Source organism: Pelecanus crispus, chromosome 3 (genome assembly GCF_030463565.1).
Source record: "Pelecanus crispus isolate bPelCri1 chromosome 3, bPelCri1.pri, whole genome shotgun sequence".
NCBI lineage: Eukaryota > Metazoa > Chordata > Aves > Pelecaniformes > Pelecanidae > Pelecanus > Pelecanus crispus.
This window is the reverse complement of record NC_134645.1, coordinates 82,434,483-82,450,770: the sequence shown is the minus strand read 5'-3', so window position 1 is coordinate 82,450,770 and position 16,288 is coordinate 82,434,483. Positions and strand designations below refer to the sequence as shown.

At 39.5% G+C, this 16,288-nt stretch overlaps 1 protein-coding gene across 1 annotated transcript in view; it reads right to left on the bottom strand.

The window, feature by feature from the left end:
* Positions 1 to 16,288, bottom strand: part of PREP (prolyl endopeptidase) — a 116,704-nt gene that overhangs the window by 48,814 nt on the left and 51,602 nt on the right. The window contains exons 8-9 of the mRNA XM_075707831.1: positions 9,879 to 10,070; positions 699 to 896 (exon numbers count right to left, since the gene is read on the bottom strand). Coding sequence (XP_075563946.1) covers positions 699 to 896; positions 9,879 to 10,070 — 390 coding nt within the window. The remainder of the gene's footprint in view (positions 1 to 698; positions 897 to 9,878; positions 10,071 to 16,288) is intronic.

Below are 16,288 nucleotides of genomic sequence, written 5' to 3'. Positions count from 1 at the left end.
CTGTCCTGTATTAGCTATTTTTGGGTCATAAAGAAAGAAAGAATGAAGAAAGAAAGAAAAGAAAAAGAAAAAAAAAAAGACAACAGCAAATACATTTTCTTGTCATATAACTAGCTTGACAATTCCTTCCTATTCAAAATCCTGGAATGCTTAGTGGTGTGCCACACACATATTAACGCTTTGGACAGCTCTGCCTTTGCAGGATCGTACAAAGGATTCCTGCAGCAATCCAACAACACCAAGTGTTCTTAGGATAGATAGTAAGGATGCTCTAATGAGGCTATGCATAAATGAGTTGGAAAGCTGTGAGAGAAAGAATTTTTTGTGACTTTCTTTAATGTTCTTCAAAATTGTGATGAAGATCACATTAAATACATTAACAATTGTCTTCAACAGAATTTGTAAATTTATATCTTGCTGTATGAAGCAAGAGCTGTGAGAATGCTACAGTTTCACCTCTAGTACAAGCCAGTCTTTAGTAATTTCAATGCAGGTGTCTCAAGTATTAGTAGGCATATTGTTCAGGCTCCATGGATCAAGACTGGTACACTTTGAAGTGCACAACCACTACTTACTACATGGCGGGAAGCAGTTTTATCTGCATCTTAGACATACCTAATAACTACCAAAAAACAGAAAACGAGAAAGATACTGTTCCCACAAAAAGGAACAATAACTAAGAAAAAAACCAATCTTACCTGGAGATAAAAAGGAAGTAAACTGATAGAATATTTCGGTGTCCTTCTTTTGGCCACTATATCCCATAATACTGCCAACCTCTAGGGGGAAAGTCTTGAGATGTGCACCAGTAGCTAGATCATGAAGTTGCAGGATATTCTTCACGTCGCGCAGATAGCACAAAACCAGGAAGTTGGACCTCACACAAGCAACCCATTCTGCACAGTGTGGAAAAGAAAAATGAAGACACAGAAAATACAGTAAAAAAAAATCATAAAAAAACCACCCCAACAATCAGACATAATCTGATTCTAAAATTCGTTAGCATACCTAAATACATGCACCAAAATTTCTGACATACTTTGAATTAACTCTTAAATCTTTAGAAGTCACCTGCCTTCTGAAACAAAAAAGATGAACCCAAAAGTAAAGGCTGAAATTCTTTGGAAATGCACTAACCGTGCCACTTGAAGCTAATTTTTGCAAACACAGGAATAGAGAATTGTTTAACCAAGATGCTTATGCATTTGGGATGCTTATAGATCAATATTGCTCTTAAATATCACATATTTCAATGCAAACCCCAAGCAAAACATTGATCTTTGCCAGCAATATTTATGGAAATGTATGAAAATCAAACCAATCATTATTAGTTTAGCTTGAGTCTAAATCATAAGAACAAAAAGACGTGATCCTGTATTGCACGTTATAGAACCTAGATGTGACTGTTTATCTTGTTTTTATTGCCTAAGTATTCAGGAGGCTATTATCGTAAGCAAGCTCTTCTGGGTATAAGAAAAGGGCTCTTCTGAGGCGATATCCTCAACACACCATTTTCAGAAAAAACACATTTATTCAAGAAGCTAGTGTTGTTAAACAGCATTCTTGAGACTCTATGGTAGTAGGAACAGGATACACAGCACAGTGAACTCAATCTGGCAAAAGGACCCTGGAACAAAGTGCTCTGCAGATGTTCATGTCCTTTATGCCTCTCCTGACAGTCCTGGGCCCCTGCAGAGCTACCCACCTCAGCTGTGCAGGAACAAGAGCTTTTGCTTCACAGAACCTTTCACATTCTGAGTTTGTCCCTCAGAAGAATTAAAGAAAAAACCACCAGAGATATGTGAACTTTTTCATGGAATGCTAATTTTTTTAATCAGACTTTGGAAAATCCAAACATTTTAAAAAAATGGTCTGGGCTGGCAATTTCTACAAAAATCCCTGCAGTTCTACTGACCATCTGACATCAATCCCCATCTTTATATTCTGTGAAGTGTAGAAACTCTTCAGGGCTCCAGTTCACCCAGAATGTATCACATAACACATTCTCTCCTGTATCCTGTGCCATTGGCTTTAGATCTTTAGAGACAAATCTTTTATTTACTCATGCAGACAGGAAAAAGACTGAAACCCCTTCATCTCTCTCAGTATTTCTGTCATTTAAGAAACAGGTTACCCTACTTTGCAACAAAAGTATTTCAACTTCTTCTCATTAATTCACAAATCAAATACAAACTAGACAAAATACAAACAAGGTTAAAAGTCAAGAAAAAATATCCAGAAGAAGGGAACGAGGGATTTTTTTGTTTGTTTGTAGGACTCGGTGAGGTTATGATTCTTGTTCTCTTCCAACTATGTATGTGCATCTTCTCCCCTGACAAGTCAGACTGGAAACCTAAATCATGGGCAAGGTACCAGCATTGGACAATGCCTTCTCTTATCTGCTGGGAGCAAAAACCAAAAAGATGGACTCAAACGAGCAAGAAAAATCAGGTAGGACTCACTGGGGCATGCTGTAATGTTGAAGTAACACTGTGAGATGGGGAGTTCAAAATACCAACATCAGAGGAAAAAAACATAGAAAATATAACAGAAGCAAGGCAAAACTGAATTTTGGTTTTGCACTATTTTATGTTGTTCACATTTTAATAAATCTTTCCAGTTTCCCCAAAGCCCTATAAAACCAAATAATTTGAATTCATGGAGTTGTACTGAAGACAGTCTTATAAATGCATCTTTGCACATTCAGGTTCCAGAACAGAAGTTCAAAGTTGTATCATGTGCCCCTTCCATTAAGGGTAACAAGCTCTTTCTGAATTGAAGGTCAAAACTCATTATTCTGTAACACTTAGCTTCTTTAACAGTCCCTGCTTTCATATACAGTTCAGGTCTGTCACGACCCCCTAGAGCTCGAAGACCTTCAAATTCTAATAGCTCGATAGAGTCTACTTTCCTTTTAGCTTGTTCCTGAAATTTAACACTAGTCTGACTTTCTAGCCATATGAATTTATGCTACATAAACACCAAAATAAAGTTTTACTACTCCCCTCTTCCCAAAGACCGTCGCTGATATGTCCCCCCAACTTCTTAACCCCTTCATGAGCCTCTAGCCTAAATCTGGGAATTTTTGAGCCAAAGCCCCAGAGTATAACACTAATTGAAATTTCAACCATGAAACCGTGACCTGAAATAATAAGATACAGTACAACATAACACTGTTTATAAATTAGTAATTGATGTGTAATTTTAGCCCTGGAGTGACTTAAATTTCCTAAGTGAGGCTGGAGAACAGAATGAACTTTGTAAGTTTAATTGTTATATGCAATTACATATTTTGAAATATCAAATCATTCTTGGCTGTATACACAAGGAAAATATGCACTCATTTAAAATATTTATTACACTGACATTGCACAAATCTGCCAACATTCACATGTATAACTGGTTTATTAATACAAAATATGAATTTAAAAAATAGCACCCCTACAGTAACACACCATTTCTGCCTGCAGAATTAACTGCTCTGCAGTAAGTATGAGATCCCATGCACTCCATTAGTATTCTCAGTAACACCTGTAACTACAATATCCAGTTTTACTCTCAGAATTTCCTGACACTTAAAGTTTCACAAAATGGATTATAGACACTCTCAGATCCACTTCAAATGTATATAACATGTAGTTTTGCTTCAGCAAAAATACTACTTAAGCAATCTTTATTTTAAAATTAAATTATGATCACCCTTGATTCCTCACTAATCATTTGATGAAGCATTGCAGCTTAATGGGTGTTTTCATTAAAAGTCGAGGTACATTATTATTTCAACTTACATATTATGAAGAGATATTACTCTTTCATTAAAAAGATTCAATTTCCCAGGGGCAAGGCTGCTGGCTTATGTGGGGATTCCTGCTACTGAAGAACTTCCCTAAGAAGCAGCAATATTAACTCTCCATCACCCCTTTGGTTTATGAATTAGATGTTCTCAGCAAGGTCAAGATAACAGATGAGAAGACAATGCAAAATGTTTTTAAAACATTCCATGAGATTTAGGAACACAACTTTTGTGTATAATATACATATTATAACTCGCTTTGGTGCATCGCTAACTGCCTCCAAAATTTACAGTAATGGAAGCTACAAAGAAATGCAAAAAAATCAAAACAAAGCAAAACATTGAAGCAGATTTGAAAGAGCAGCAGAAAAAAAAGACACTAAGAACCAACACTTATATACATAGCAAGCTAAAACAATGCTGAATTATTAACAAGAGCTATTTTTTGACTGCAAGCTACAAGCTGAGTCTCTGTTACTCCCATGCTCAGCACTGAGAACTGCACATACTGTCAAGTTTGTTGCATTAGCAGTCAGCCTCCTTGGTTTTGCTCACGCTTTGCAGAGCACATCCTGCATGCCTCTGTACTTCCTGGAAGCTTTTAAGATTGTGTGTTGGCAAACTTCATGCGTCTAAAACCTAAGCCTGACACCACTGCCATAGGCTCCCTTCATAAACGATGGGCAGAAATAAGCACCTTTAGAATGCAGTTCGCCCAATTATTTTAGATACCCTGCTCTGGGATACTGTGAATTGCTTGCTGGGCAGTTTCACTCACACAAGCATTTTTTTTTTTAAAAAAAGGTAACCATCTGAGATGTCTCCAATGTACAGGGTCAGTTTATTTTCAGGTATTACCAACGAATAGAGTGGTTATTCTCACAGTTACACCTAAATTTATCAATTGTTCTCCAGAATACTTACAATACTCATCAGACAAAGGATTTATTGTATGAAACAATAAGCACATAGAGGTTGCCTTTTCCAACCTGAGCCTAGGACACACTTGGAGGCACTCATAGGTACTGAAAGCAGGTGTGAAGAATTATCCTTGGTACTGCCCATTTCTCTCTGAAGATGACAGTGGCCACCTTAATGACTACAATAGGTTACACACAATTCTTTGATAGCTAAATTTGTGCTAGAGGAATTATACTTCTTAACAAGGCCTAGAAAACCAAGCTCAACCATGTCTAGAAGAAATGATCTAGTTCAACCTTTCAGAAATTCATATATTGCTACTTTCCAAAAACTCTTTTATTTTTACAGCTTTCATGAGTAGCAGAGACATGCCGCTAACTCAGCACCTGCAATGTTGTTATGAACAACTTTTGAAATAGATTCAGGAAAAAAAAGGTTGACTCCTCACAGCAAACATCTGTGCCACTAACCTTAATTACATATGACAGTTCTGACCTTTCGTTTCTGCAGCAGTAGTTCCAGCACGTTAAGTAGTTCCAGCACGTTAAGTGTCCAACAGTACAAACATGCTTTGACAGATGCAGGGTGAAATGTTGATGAAGAACTTGCCAAGCTAAAAGAGCTAGGTAGCCATAAGTCTTCAACAGAAACTGCCGAGTCACTTGCTGCACAACGTGCTTGTGTGTCCACTCAACAAAGAATGAATATATTTTAATGGACTATCAAAGCTTTAGCTGGCAAATAGACCTGGAAGGTCATTTTAGTTTCTTTGGTCATCACGGACACAACCATAAACTTCAATGTGTCTGCAGATTAACAGGTATGCATGCTGATCTCAATTAAAACGACCTGTAACCACCACTCAAGGCTACTTGCGGGTAGACTTGCAAGCAAGCCATGAGCAATTTACAGAATAAAACATGAATCATTCTGAAACATGTGAGTAAAAGTTGATGAGTCCTCACAACATATGAAAAGGCATATGTCCTCTCTGAGACACCATCCTCAGTGACAGCCTGCCACGTTTAAGTTAATGGAAAAGCTCCTAACAATTTCAACAAGACAAGGATTTTATACCCCACATCCTCTCAGTATGAGAGATACAAATGAGAGATGGGGGGGAGGGCAAAGCTGTTCTGAAGCTGCAACATCAGGAGCAATGCTTCCTTAATTAACCTACCAGCTTTAGTCATCTGCCACTGATGCAGGTTTTCCATGGTAAACAGAATTAGAGACACACACAAAAGCCCTATCACAGGAGAATAAAACTTTCAGTCAGGGACATGCACCTGGACCACATCCTTTCCCCCTGTCCCCAGTGACTGAGGGACTTGAGGGACTGTATCGGGCTTGGCCAGACCGTAGGGGGTGCATTTTGTTGCTGGGAAATGCTGGAGCTAAGCCACATCCCAGGGTGGTTTTTTTTGTTGTTGGGTTTTTTTGGTTTTGGTGTTTGTTTGTTTTTTTTGTTTTTTTTTTTTTTAAAACACATTTCACAGTAGAAGCTTATCAATCTGGTCATTTGCGTTGCAGCCATTTTCTTCCTCTCTGCCACGCTTCTGCACTAGCCGTCTCCGCAGGGTGCCTCCTCTGGGCTATACACAGAAGGTCACACGGCTGCTCCTCAGAACAGTCACACAATCCTTCACATGTCCACTTTGCAAGCAAAACTCCCAAGTGTGTAAAGCTATGGGTACTCTGAAAAACATCACGAGGTAACGGAGAGCACAAGCGTCCTGATGACCGAGATGAACATGAGGGATTACTCACACCCATGCACATCCCTGGCATTCAGGATCAACAATTTTGTGGTACTCATTCCACACTTTCCCTCCTAGTTTCACTACAGTGCCAAAAGATAACTCTGTCTCGCAATGTATTTGACAATTCTGGGTGGTTGCTCAGTATATTGTCTCCATGCTGTATTTTCCACTGTAAGCTACATTCAAAAGAATTAAATAAAATCTGAAAGAATGCCTGGGACTTTCCCCCCCCCCCCCCCCCCCCCCACTTACTGGTGTACTTCAGGCGTGGATAGGAAAGTGACCCAAAATCTGCCTTTAGAGTTTAAATTTGTAAAAATGCAGCTAGAAATCTTTGTCACACTGCTGGAGCATAACAACATTGTAGTTGCAGGAACTCCCTTCCCCAAACTCTTAAGCGTTTATGAATTAGCTAGCAGGTTAAAGGTATGAAGAAAAATACTATTTTTCACTTGCAGTGCACATTGTAGCTGAGGGAAGGGAACTATTTTACATGCACTGAGTTTAGGTGTGCAGGTGTGTACAAGGTACAGGAGCATTACTAGCTTTGCCCCTGCTTGTTAAATGGCCAACTGAGATTTAAGGAATTGTTCAAGATCAGTCACCTCATCTATGACACATTCAGGAATACATCTTATTTCTCAGCTCTCCTTACTTAGGAGACCTATTCTGTTTCTCTTTTCATTGTCACAAGTACAGGGCTAGTTATAACTGCTACTCTCAAGCTGCCCTGCTCCACTGGTATTGAGCACTTGTGGGGGGTGTCACCGTTCTCAGAATTTATTTAACCTTCTAAAGACAGCAGATTTATCCTGTGCCTTAGAATTAGGGTCATAGTGTCTGTAATGATCAGTCTGCATTTACAGTTTCATAGCTGCCTTTTAACTAATTCAGCACACCCACTTGAGCTATGTGGTCATGTGAACCACTCTTTCAATGTTAGATGTGACTCTCTCCTATGTTTCTACTTTAGACTCCCTGAAACTTAAAAGTAACACTTTATAAACAAACTCTGAAGGGGGGGAAGAGAGTCTCATCACACCCCAATATGTTCTGAGGCCCCCCTTAAATTTCATTCAATACTCATTTACCCTTTGAATCACTGCTGTCCTAGCTTTTGCAGAAGGCATTTCATTACATCGTCATCTCTGGATCACTCACCATCAAATTCGCTTGACTGCAAGGTTTTCAAGACAATGAATTATTAACTGCCTTCTGCTATAATTATGTCTTTCTAAACGAAATCTTGGAATGATTAAAACAACATGACACAGAGACTGGCTTGCTTGCTGACTTCATCAAGTGAATGAGCAGGGTGGGGTTTTTTTATTTATTCAGGGCTACAACCTCCTGAACATGATAAAACTCCCTTATCTTGGTGCTGAGGATATAACACTAATTTGCAAGTGTCTGCCACAAAGAAGCAACTGAACAATTCAAACTTACTTTACTGTAGCGCTAAGATCTGCTTATAACTCATCTTCTTATGGAGGCACTTTCATTTGTTAGTTTAACCCAATTCCTTTACGTACCACTCCAAAAAGCTAGAGAGAGAAGTGAACATATTGCCTACTCTGGCTTCACATTCAAATACAGTAGAAGCTTAATGGCACACAATAGACTCCTGAAAGTCACTCTGATGGTTTTATATGACAGATTATGTTTGTCTTCAAATGTTTAAGAGCTGAATGCCTGTTGTGTCTACGGTCTGAAGGTTAGTGCTCTCAGCAAACCCACTTCTCCAAACTTTCCATTTTCTAAATGCAGTTCTTGTTATGTTTGTACAGTCAAGGCTGTCATATGTAATCCATTAAAGGAGTGTTGCATGCAATAGAGTTTTTTTTGCATGTGCACAAACATGTACTCAGCACAACTTTGCCTTTAGAATGAAAACAAAATGGAGTCGAGCTAAATACTGCATCACAGTGAAGAGCGGACGTGGCCTTTATCTTACTGGGAAGGAATATACAGTCAGTGCTGATACAGCCACTGGTCAAAGCTCCTTTGGCTGCCTAGACCACATCTCAGGTAAATCCACACATGGTAACCGCATTTCATGTCAATCATATGTTTCTGTCCCATTCTATTTGGACACTCTCTATCCCCAAAGTCAATACTTCATCTTGGTCCCACTTTATAAATTGCTGTTCCTTGTAACTTAAGCACAGCTTCACAGACTGTCAGCAAATTCACATGCAATCAGAAGTTAGACTTGAAAGCAATTTTTCACTTACACCTATTATTTATTCTCTGCTTAGGACTTGAACCATAGACTCATAGTACGGTTTGGGTTGGAAGGGACCTTTAAAGGTCATCTAGTCCAAACACCCTGCAATGAGCAGGGACAAGGTAAAAGTACTTCATTTAAGATGCAGGTGGCTCCTGATTGGAAGAGTTCACAATCTTAAGAAAGAGCTTTGTGTTTCACCAAGCTCTATTTTGCTACTTTTGTGTTTACCAAAACTCTTGTAATACTCTAGATCCCCGGTTGTTTGTAACATCACTACAATTCTCTGTGTGTGCTCAGAGTCACCATTTATGTCACACTGGGGACACACCTCGTCCAGGCTGTGCCAGAAATCATGCAGGACACATAGTGAAAGGCAGACAGAAATTAAGTTGGTTTTTTTTTAGGTGTCTTGAAAAGCAAGATCTTAAGAGGAATTTGGAATAGTCGTCAAATAGGTTTGTTTTATTGTGCAAAGACAGAAGTTACTGAATGTACACAAATCAATCACACAAAGCACCTGTCCAAAACAGCTGAGAAGAGGTTTTTCTGTATTATCTGAAACTAATTCTAAGTTTTAACAGAATTTTCCCAAAAATTATGGGATTAAAAAAAAGACACCTTTATTTTAATTGTATCAAACCCACAGATTTACGTTTTGAACTTGCTTTTATACTTTGGGAATTCCATGCCCTTCAACTTTCCTGAGGCCTTTTTTCAAGTGTTGTCTACTCCTCTTATCCCAGGAACAACAGAAAATCCTGTCTCAAACTCTGACCAACTCTGTTCATAGTGTGCTGTGCTACTGCCAGACTTGCTCTATCCCTTCTTCTAGCTTACAAAGTCCCTGTTGCTGTAATGCCCGCCTGTCTAGTAAATGTTTACTACACTGACATGAAGCAGGAAAATACTTTCCCCTCATTTCCTACAAACACAGAACTAAAACAAGGACAGATAAAGCAACTTCACTATGGGGGGGGGAGAGAGAGGGAGAGAGAGAGAGAAATGGATCCTGGATCTGAGTCTCAGCAGGTCTTTTAATCACAAATCCTAAACAAAGTTTAAACACGGGAAAAAAGTAAGAAAGTTTGTACAAGATCATTCAATAGCCTAATTACTGAATTAATTTGAAAACAGCAGAAGAAAAAGTCTTATACTTCACATGAAGTCTTACCTAGAACATCTCTTTCATGTTCAGGGACAAGAACTTTCCATTTGGATTCCTCTGGGTCACCGAAGTCAATGTTGATTAACCGGTAATTTGGAGAATGGCGGTTTGTCTTGAAAGTGAACACTGTTCCTTCATTGGTGACATACTCATACTCAGCCTCAAAGTTGTCTATCAGCTTCACCCATTGAAGAATTCCTGCAAGATCAAACATACAATGTAAATTCTTCACCTCCTGAAACAAAACCTTGTAACACCTGAGGGCAAGGTCTTCCTGACAATTGCTGTAGGCTCTTCCTTGAACAACAGCAGTGACCAGAAGAGGTACAGCTATGGAAAGGGATGAATATGTACTAAGTATTAAGAACCTACAAAGAATTCTCCAGATTAATAGGCTGCAGTGGAAAAATGCCAGTTCATGGACATGTTAACATACAGGTTTTGAGGAATTTCTAGCAAAATACACGCAGAATACTGACAGAACTACATCTAGCATTTCACCAGCTTTCCTAAGGGACTGCTGGAAAGCTCGTATGTTTGCTACAGAGGTGCTTCTACCACACTGACTGTCGTGGAGCCAATGCCTCCAAGCACATCAGGTTCTTGCCAACAGAGCTCACAAGCACCCACTTCTACAGACTTCTTGGAATGGGGAGTCGCAGCTGAGTCAAAAGACTCTGCACTAAGCTTTCAAGCTCAATTTTATTTTTAATAGCTTTTTTTTAATTACTATTTAATGATAAAATAATTTTTTTCTTCTTTTCTTTCTGCAAAGTTATTTTTTCTTAAAGTCGAAAGCTCTCCATCCTCCTTAAAAGCCCAGAACTTCCCACAGAATAGAAATGACACTATTTGAATGAGTATAATAAACTCCAATATCAGGAATTTCCCTGCCGATTCAGAAACAACATTCCTGAAGTGTTGCTCTGCAGAAGCTTGTCACCACCAAAGGACAACTACAGACAGCTAAAATGTTAACTTCTGGGTTTGCGAAGAATGAAATTACATTTTCCCTATCAACCTTCTAGAATATCACACTCACTAATAGAAGTGCACCTCTCAAACATTAATTGCCTCAGTTTACTCACTCTGTACCAGAGTCTTAGTATTGACTCAACCTGGAGTTGGGACTGAAAGACTCCACTACTTTTTATTCACATTTTACTGTTTTGCAATAGGTTTAGAGGCTAGTAGAAAGAAAAAGCAGCAAGGCTAGATCAGATATGTAATATGCTTGTTATATCTACAACCCAACCTATCAACCAAACTTACTATTATAAGCATCATACATTAGCAATGCTGAAAAATCAGAATCCTTATTGATACGCAAAATTAAAGGTTTTATATCTTAAAATAATATTTGGCACACTCTCTGCCTCTTTCCTAAAACTAAAGGTTGGGTCTTTGCTTTTAAGTATAAACAAATAAACTGTGCATAAATCCATTCATGAAACTCTATAATATAATGTTTGTATCAATAAAACAGCTCATCAGCTTATTTTATAAAATTAAAAGCTGAGCAGAATAATGGAAGTAGATCATAGCTGAGCTGTAATTACTGTAAGTTTAAAAAAAGAAAAGAATAATTGAGGAAGCAGTGAGATGGCTAAGGTCATTTTAAACCCATTAAATGTAATAAGAGAGTACAGCCAGGCCTAGTACATTCATAAAACTCATATCTCTTAATTGCCGTTTTGGTTTAAGGAAAACTTCCCTGTCTCTTCATGCAAAGTGATAGATTAGCCAATTAAATTCTACTTTTCATACTGCTGTAATACAAACTTTCCAGACAATCCAGTCAACTTAGTATCCTGTCTCTGAGTGAACCAACTGCATGTTAAATCTTGATTTTCGCTGAGGTCCAAAGTTTTGTCCTTCTCAAGAGATTTGATGTTGAAGAAAAATCCTGCTAAGTCCCTCCAGCTGCTCAGAGTTCTACAGAGAAAATCTGCTTTGATGCCCAGTAAAACAAAGAAAATCCAGCGTACAGTGAATTCTGATATACACCAGTGAAACTGTTTTAAGAGCGCGTCACATGCACAAGCGTTTTAGTAAACAAAGACTTAACTGCAGTATAACACTATAACAATATTGGAACATTTGTATTTTAGTATCTGACAGAATGAAACCATCCTACTAAAGAAGAACACGACCTCAGAAAAAGGAATCCCCAGACTGTTGAAAAAACACTACTTTTGTAATGGTAAATGCCCATAATAACTGTAGTCTCCATGATTGCAACCAAAGTTGGATTCCATGAAGAAAAAGGACAATAATGTGACATTAGGGATTTGCATTGCTGCCTTGCAACTCCCAAATGAACAGCTAGCAAAACAGTGAAAGGGTTGATATTCTACAGGGATGCACTAAGTTGTTATTACAAAATCAAGAGCATTCATCTTGGTAAAGTGAATGTTATATAGTCCTTCAAAGACAAATATTGCACATGAATTACCTCTAAGCCATTGTCTCACTGAAGTGGTTAAATACACCAACATCTAGTCTAAGTTGAGAGGTGGTAACGAGGCAATTACAAGCAGCTGAAAGAGACCATTATATCAGGTACACCACTACTGTACAGAGTATGTGCTGTAGTTTTCCAGTGAGAAGAAGAAACCCTTTGCAATGAGACAGATATCAGACATAGGAGGATGCATCTTTATGGCTGGCTGCAGCTGATCCAGTTATGGCCCATGACTAAAAGGGATGTTCTAGCATTGCCTTAAATCACCCTGCTTAGCTCTCTCCTTTGGGCTAGGAATAACAACCTGGTGACCAGCACGGCCAGTTCACTGGGGACCAATATAGCTGAAAACTGATTGGGAAGCAAAGCATTTATCCCCAAGTCACGCCAGTGGCAGCACAAGGGAGGGGCAGGCCCATGCAGCTTACTAGCATGGCACTGGCCCCCTGCCGAGCACTCTAGACTTGCTGCCAAGTTGAGCTAACACCTAATCATCACCACAGAGGAGTCTGTCCTTCATCACGTTACTCCTGACCTACTGCTTCTGTTTTGCTCATCTGTCCCAGTAGTGAGCTAGTTCAATGAGTTAAATGACTAAAAAAAAAAAAAAAATATTATGCCACAAAATAAAGTTTTCTCTTTCGCTGCCTGAACCAGCTCACTGCTTGGGCAGAGGAGTGCCACAATGTACAAGGCAGCCAGCATGCACAAGGCAGTGGCAGAGAGAAAGGCTGAAGCAGCGCAACAACATTTTTCATTAGCAATCAGCTGTAAGATAAGCTTGACTGCAGCAAAACTGCACCCTCCCATTTCTCCCTTCTCCTCCATCAGTGTGTCTCCACCTTCACGCTTGGTTTGGCATTTGCCTGAGTGAATAGTAAAGCTGATTAGGTTAGCTAACCTAAAAGAAAACTAATCTCTATTTTACAGGTTTTTTCCCCCCATGACAGATTAGTGAGTGCAATCACCTAACCACAAGGTCAGATGGGTGAAGATGCTGACTGACTTAACCAACAGGACGGGATGGTGTTAGATAATCCAGGAGCATGAGAAGACAGATGGGACATCTCTCCTTTCCATGGCAGCAACTGCTTAGTTTGGCTCTGCTTGTCTCATAAAACTGCTGCCTTCAGTACCAAAAAGGCCCAGGGGAATGGACAAACCAGATTTTTATTAAAAACAGCACACTACACGAGGAGGAGAGTTTGCTTGCTTGAATGAACACAATTTGACGTGTAAAGCATACCTTGTCAAAGATTCTGTCTTTCTGTGTCAGGAATACATCTACAAGTCTCTCTAGACAGATACACACACATGCATTTCCAATTCAAACTCTGTGCAAGTAGATTAAGCATAACTCTTCTTTTTCTTCATGTCTTTCTTTTGTTTACATGTGTGACTACTGAGTACTAGGAAAGGTATCTGCATGCAGCTTTCACCTGGCATGAATTTAGGATGGATGATTCTGCAGTAACTGGTTATTCAAAAGCATGGTGAATTATGTACTGAGGGCCGCAAGCAGTGCTCACTTCCTTACAGCATGTTCTCTGTACATGTGGAACAGAGCACACTCTTACAGAAGCTGAGCGAGCCGGGCTGAGAGCTGTTATCTAAGCATCAGTGATCAGAGATAGGCAAAAAACGGGTTTAGGCATGCAGTGCAGATATGGCAAAGTGCACTTTATCATGGAGGACCCACATTATAACTTCTGGAAGAATAATAAAGATACCTACACACGGTCTAGATGGGACAACACAAAGCCTCCCAAGTAACTTGTTGCAACACTAAGTCACATGCGCCAGTTTCCCAAGGGACCTGAGAAAGTCAGTGAAGGTATTGATGAATATACAGCCATTGTTAAAAAAGCAGATGTCTTAAGTTCATATAGCTAAGGAAATACAGGGTTAACTATGTGGTTTCACTAAGACAACAGGCATCTGGAAAGGGCTCTGCAGGGGTGGATGACTGAGCCTTCCCAGGAGCTACACAAGATGCAGGAAACAGAGGTTCGAAACAGACCAGAAGTAATGATATAAGGCCTAAAACATAGTTTTCATATAAAATGACCTATGAAAATACCTTATGCCTTAGAGAAAAGATGAACACACAAGAGAATGATGAAGTGTATAAAACAATGAATGACTGCGAGCTGTGGTGCCCAGACTTTCTGTCAGAGCAAGGATGCTGGTCCTAGGCAGGTCATAGACCACAGCCAGTTCTCCATTGCATGACTGAAAACTCATGTGATCAGCACATCCATTCTTACTGAATGGCCTGAGGTACATGCACACATCCCATCATATGACTGGATGGACACTCACTTGCTGGTTACATACCTGACCAAAGGTGAATGTGTGCACAGTGTCATGTGGCATGCATGTATACCCAGTTACCAAAACAGGAGAGGAATGACAGTCTCAGAAACAAGGAATGGTCTGTTGACCCCAAAACAGTTCATGCAGACCAGTTCTTCCTCACCTCTGAAGCACTCCAGCAAAAAGGGGACCAAGGCCCATGAATGGGAAGCTGGTTACCATGATCTAGAGGCAGGTGAAGGATTCTTGCTTCAGTCTCAAACCCAGAACAAACAGCCTCTCAGTAACAAGAAGAACAGTACATCTCATGATTTTAAAAAGCCCTCCAAAAGCAGGGCAAAGGATGGGCACTCAGTTCATTCTTCTTTAAAAGAAAGGAGGGGAGGTGAAGAACTGCATCTTGATAGAGATTTGCAGGTTTAACCAGCAGCCCTCTGAGAATGTCTGTCTTCAAGGAGAGCCATTGATAAGTGGCATTTGTAGCCCAGGCTGCCTTATCCTTAAAACCAGAGCCACTGAAGACTTCAGTTTAATCCACATAAGCATACAATGAGACAGATTTATTATACACGGGAAAAGCATGAGGCTGAAGATCTTGACAGTTTACTGTATACTGCTGCTATAACCTAATCCTTTTCTCTGCCAGTCCTTCCACTAAAACACACTGCCGAAGAGCTATAGATGCTTTTGCCTATATACTTTATACCAGCCAGTTATCCATCATCAAATAATTGCATTACAATAAGAACTGCAGGTAAAGGATTTATAACTTTTATTCGATGGACAATGAAGCCACGCCACACAACAGAAAATCATAATCCTACGAGCCAGCCCTTCCTCTGCAATGTTCAGGACAAAAGCAGAGTGTACAGACAGAATTTTTAAACAAAGATTTTGGATCCATAGAAGGATGGGAAATTATATCAGTAAGCACCACAGATTGGGCCCTCAATCTTGCACTGGCCTCTGAACATAGCAAAACAATTGGTCTGCTGAGAGCTCTCTGTGTGATGAAGTAGGTTTGTAGCAGAACGATGACAACTACAGGAAAAGGAAAAGCCAATTTGAACAAACTGATTATAACAGCAAGAATGATCACAGAAAGCCTGTCATCAACCCTCTTCCAGACAGAAAGGATACGGTGGCTGAAAGTCACTGTTCATCACTTCACAATATGTTCTCAATACTTCCTTCCATATTTCACATTTCATGGAAAGGCCAAACAATCCATTTGTGGCAAATAACCTCTTGACTGTGCCGGCTGGAGAGACAGGGCTTACTGATCAGCTAATGGTAGTTTTTTTAATCTGATGTTGTGGAAAAGAAGTTTTACGGACAAAGTAAACACTCTCATGTGGCTTTTTTCAGGTATTCTAGCAGTCAAAATTATCAGATAAAGATACAAGTGTTACCCTCCATAAATTTATATTCCATTCTAACTTGTTAATTACATTTTTGGTAAGACAGACAGTTTTTCTGGAAACTGGGGGGAATGCTCAGGAAGTGAACCAAGAGTTTTGGCTCATAATGATGGGACAGGCTTTCTACCCGAAAGAGCCATGCCAGATTTCATTGTAGTGCAACATGCATTAAGCAGGTAAACTTCTACTCAAGGGAAGATCATGATTTTTCACCT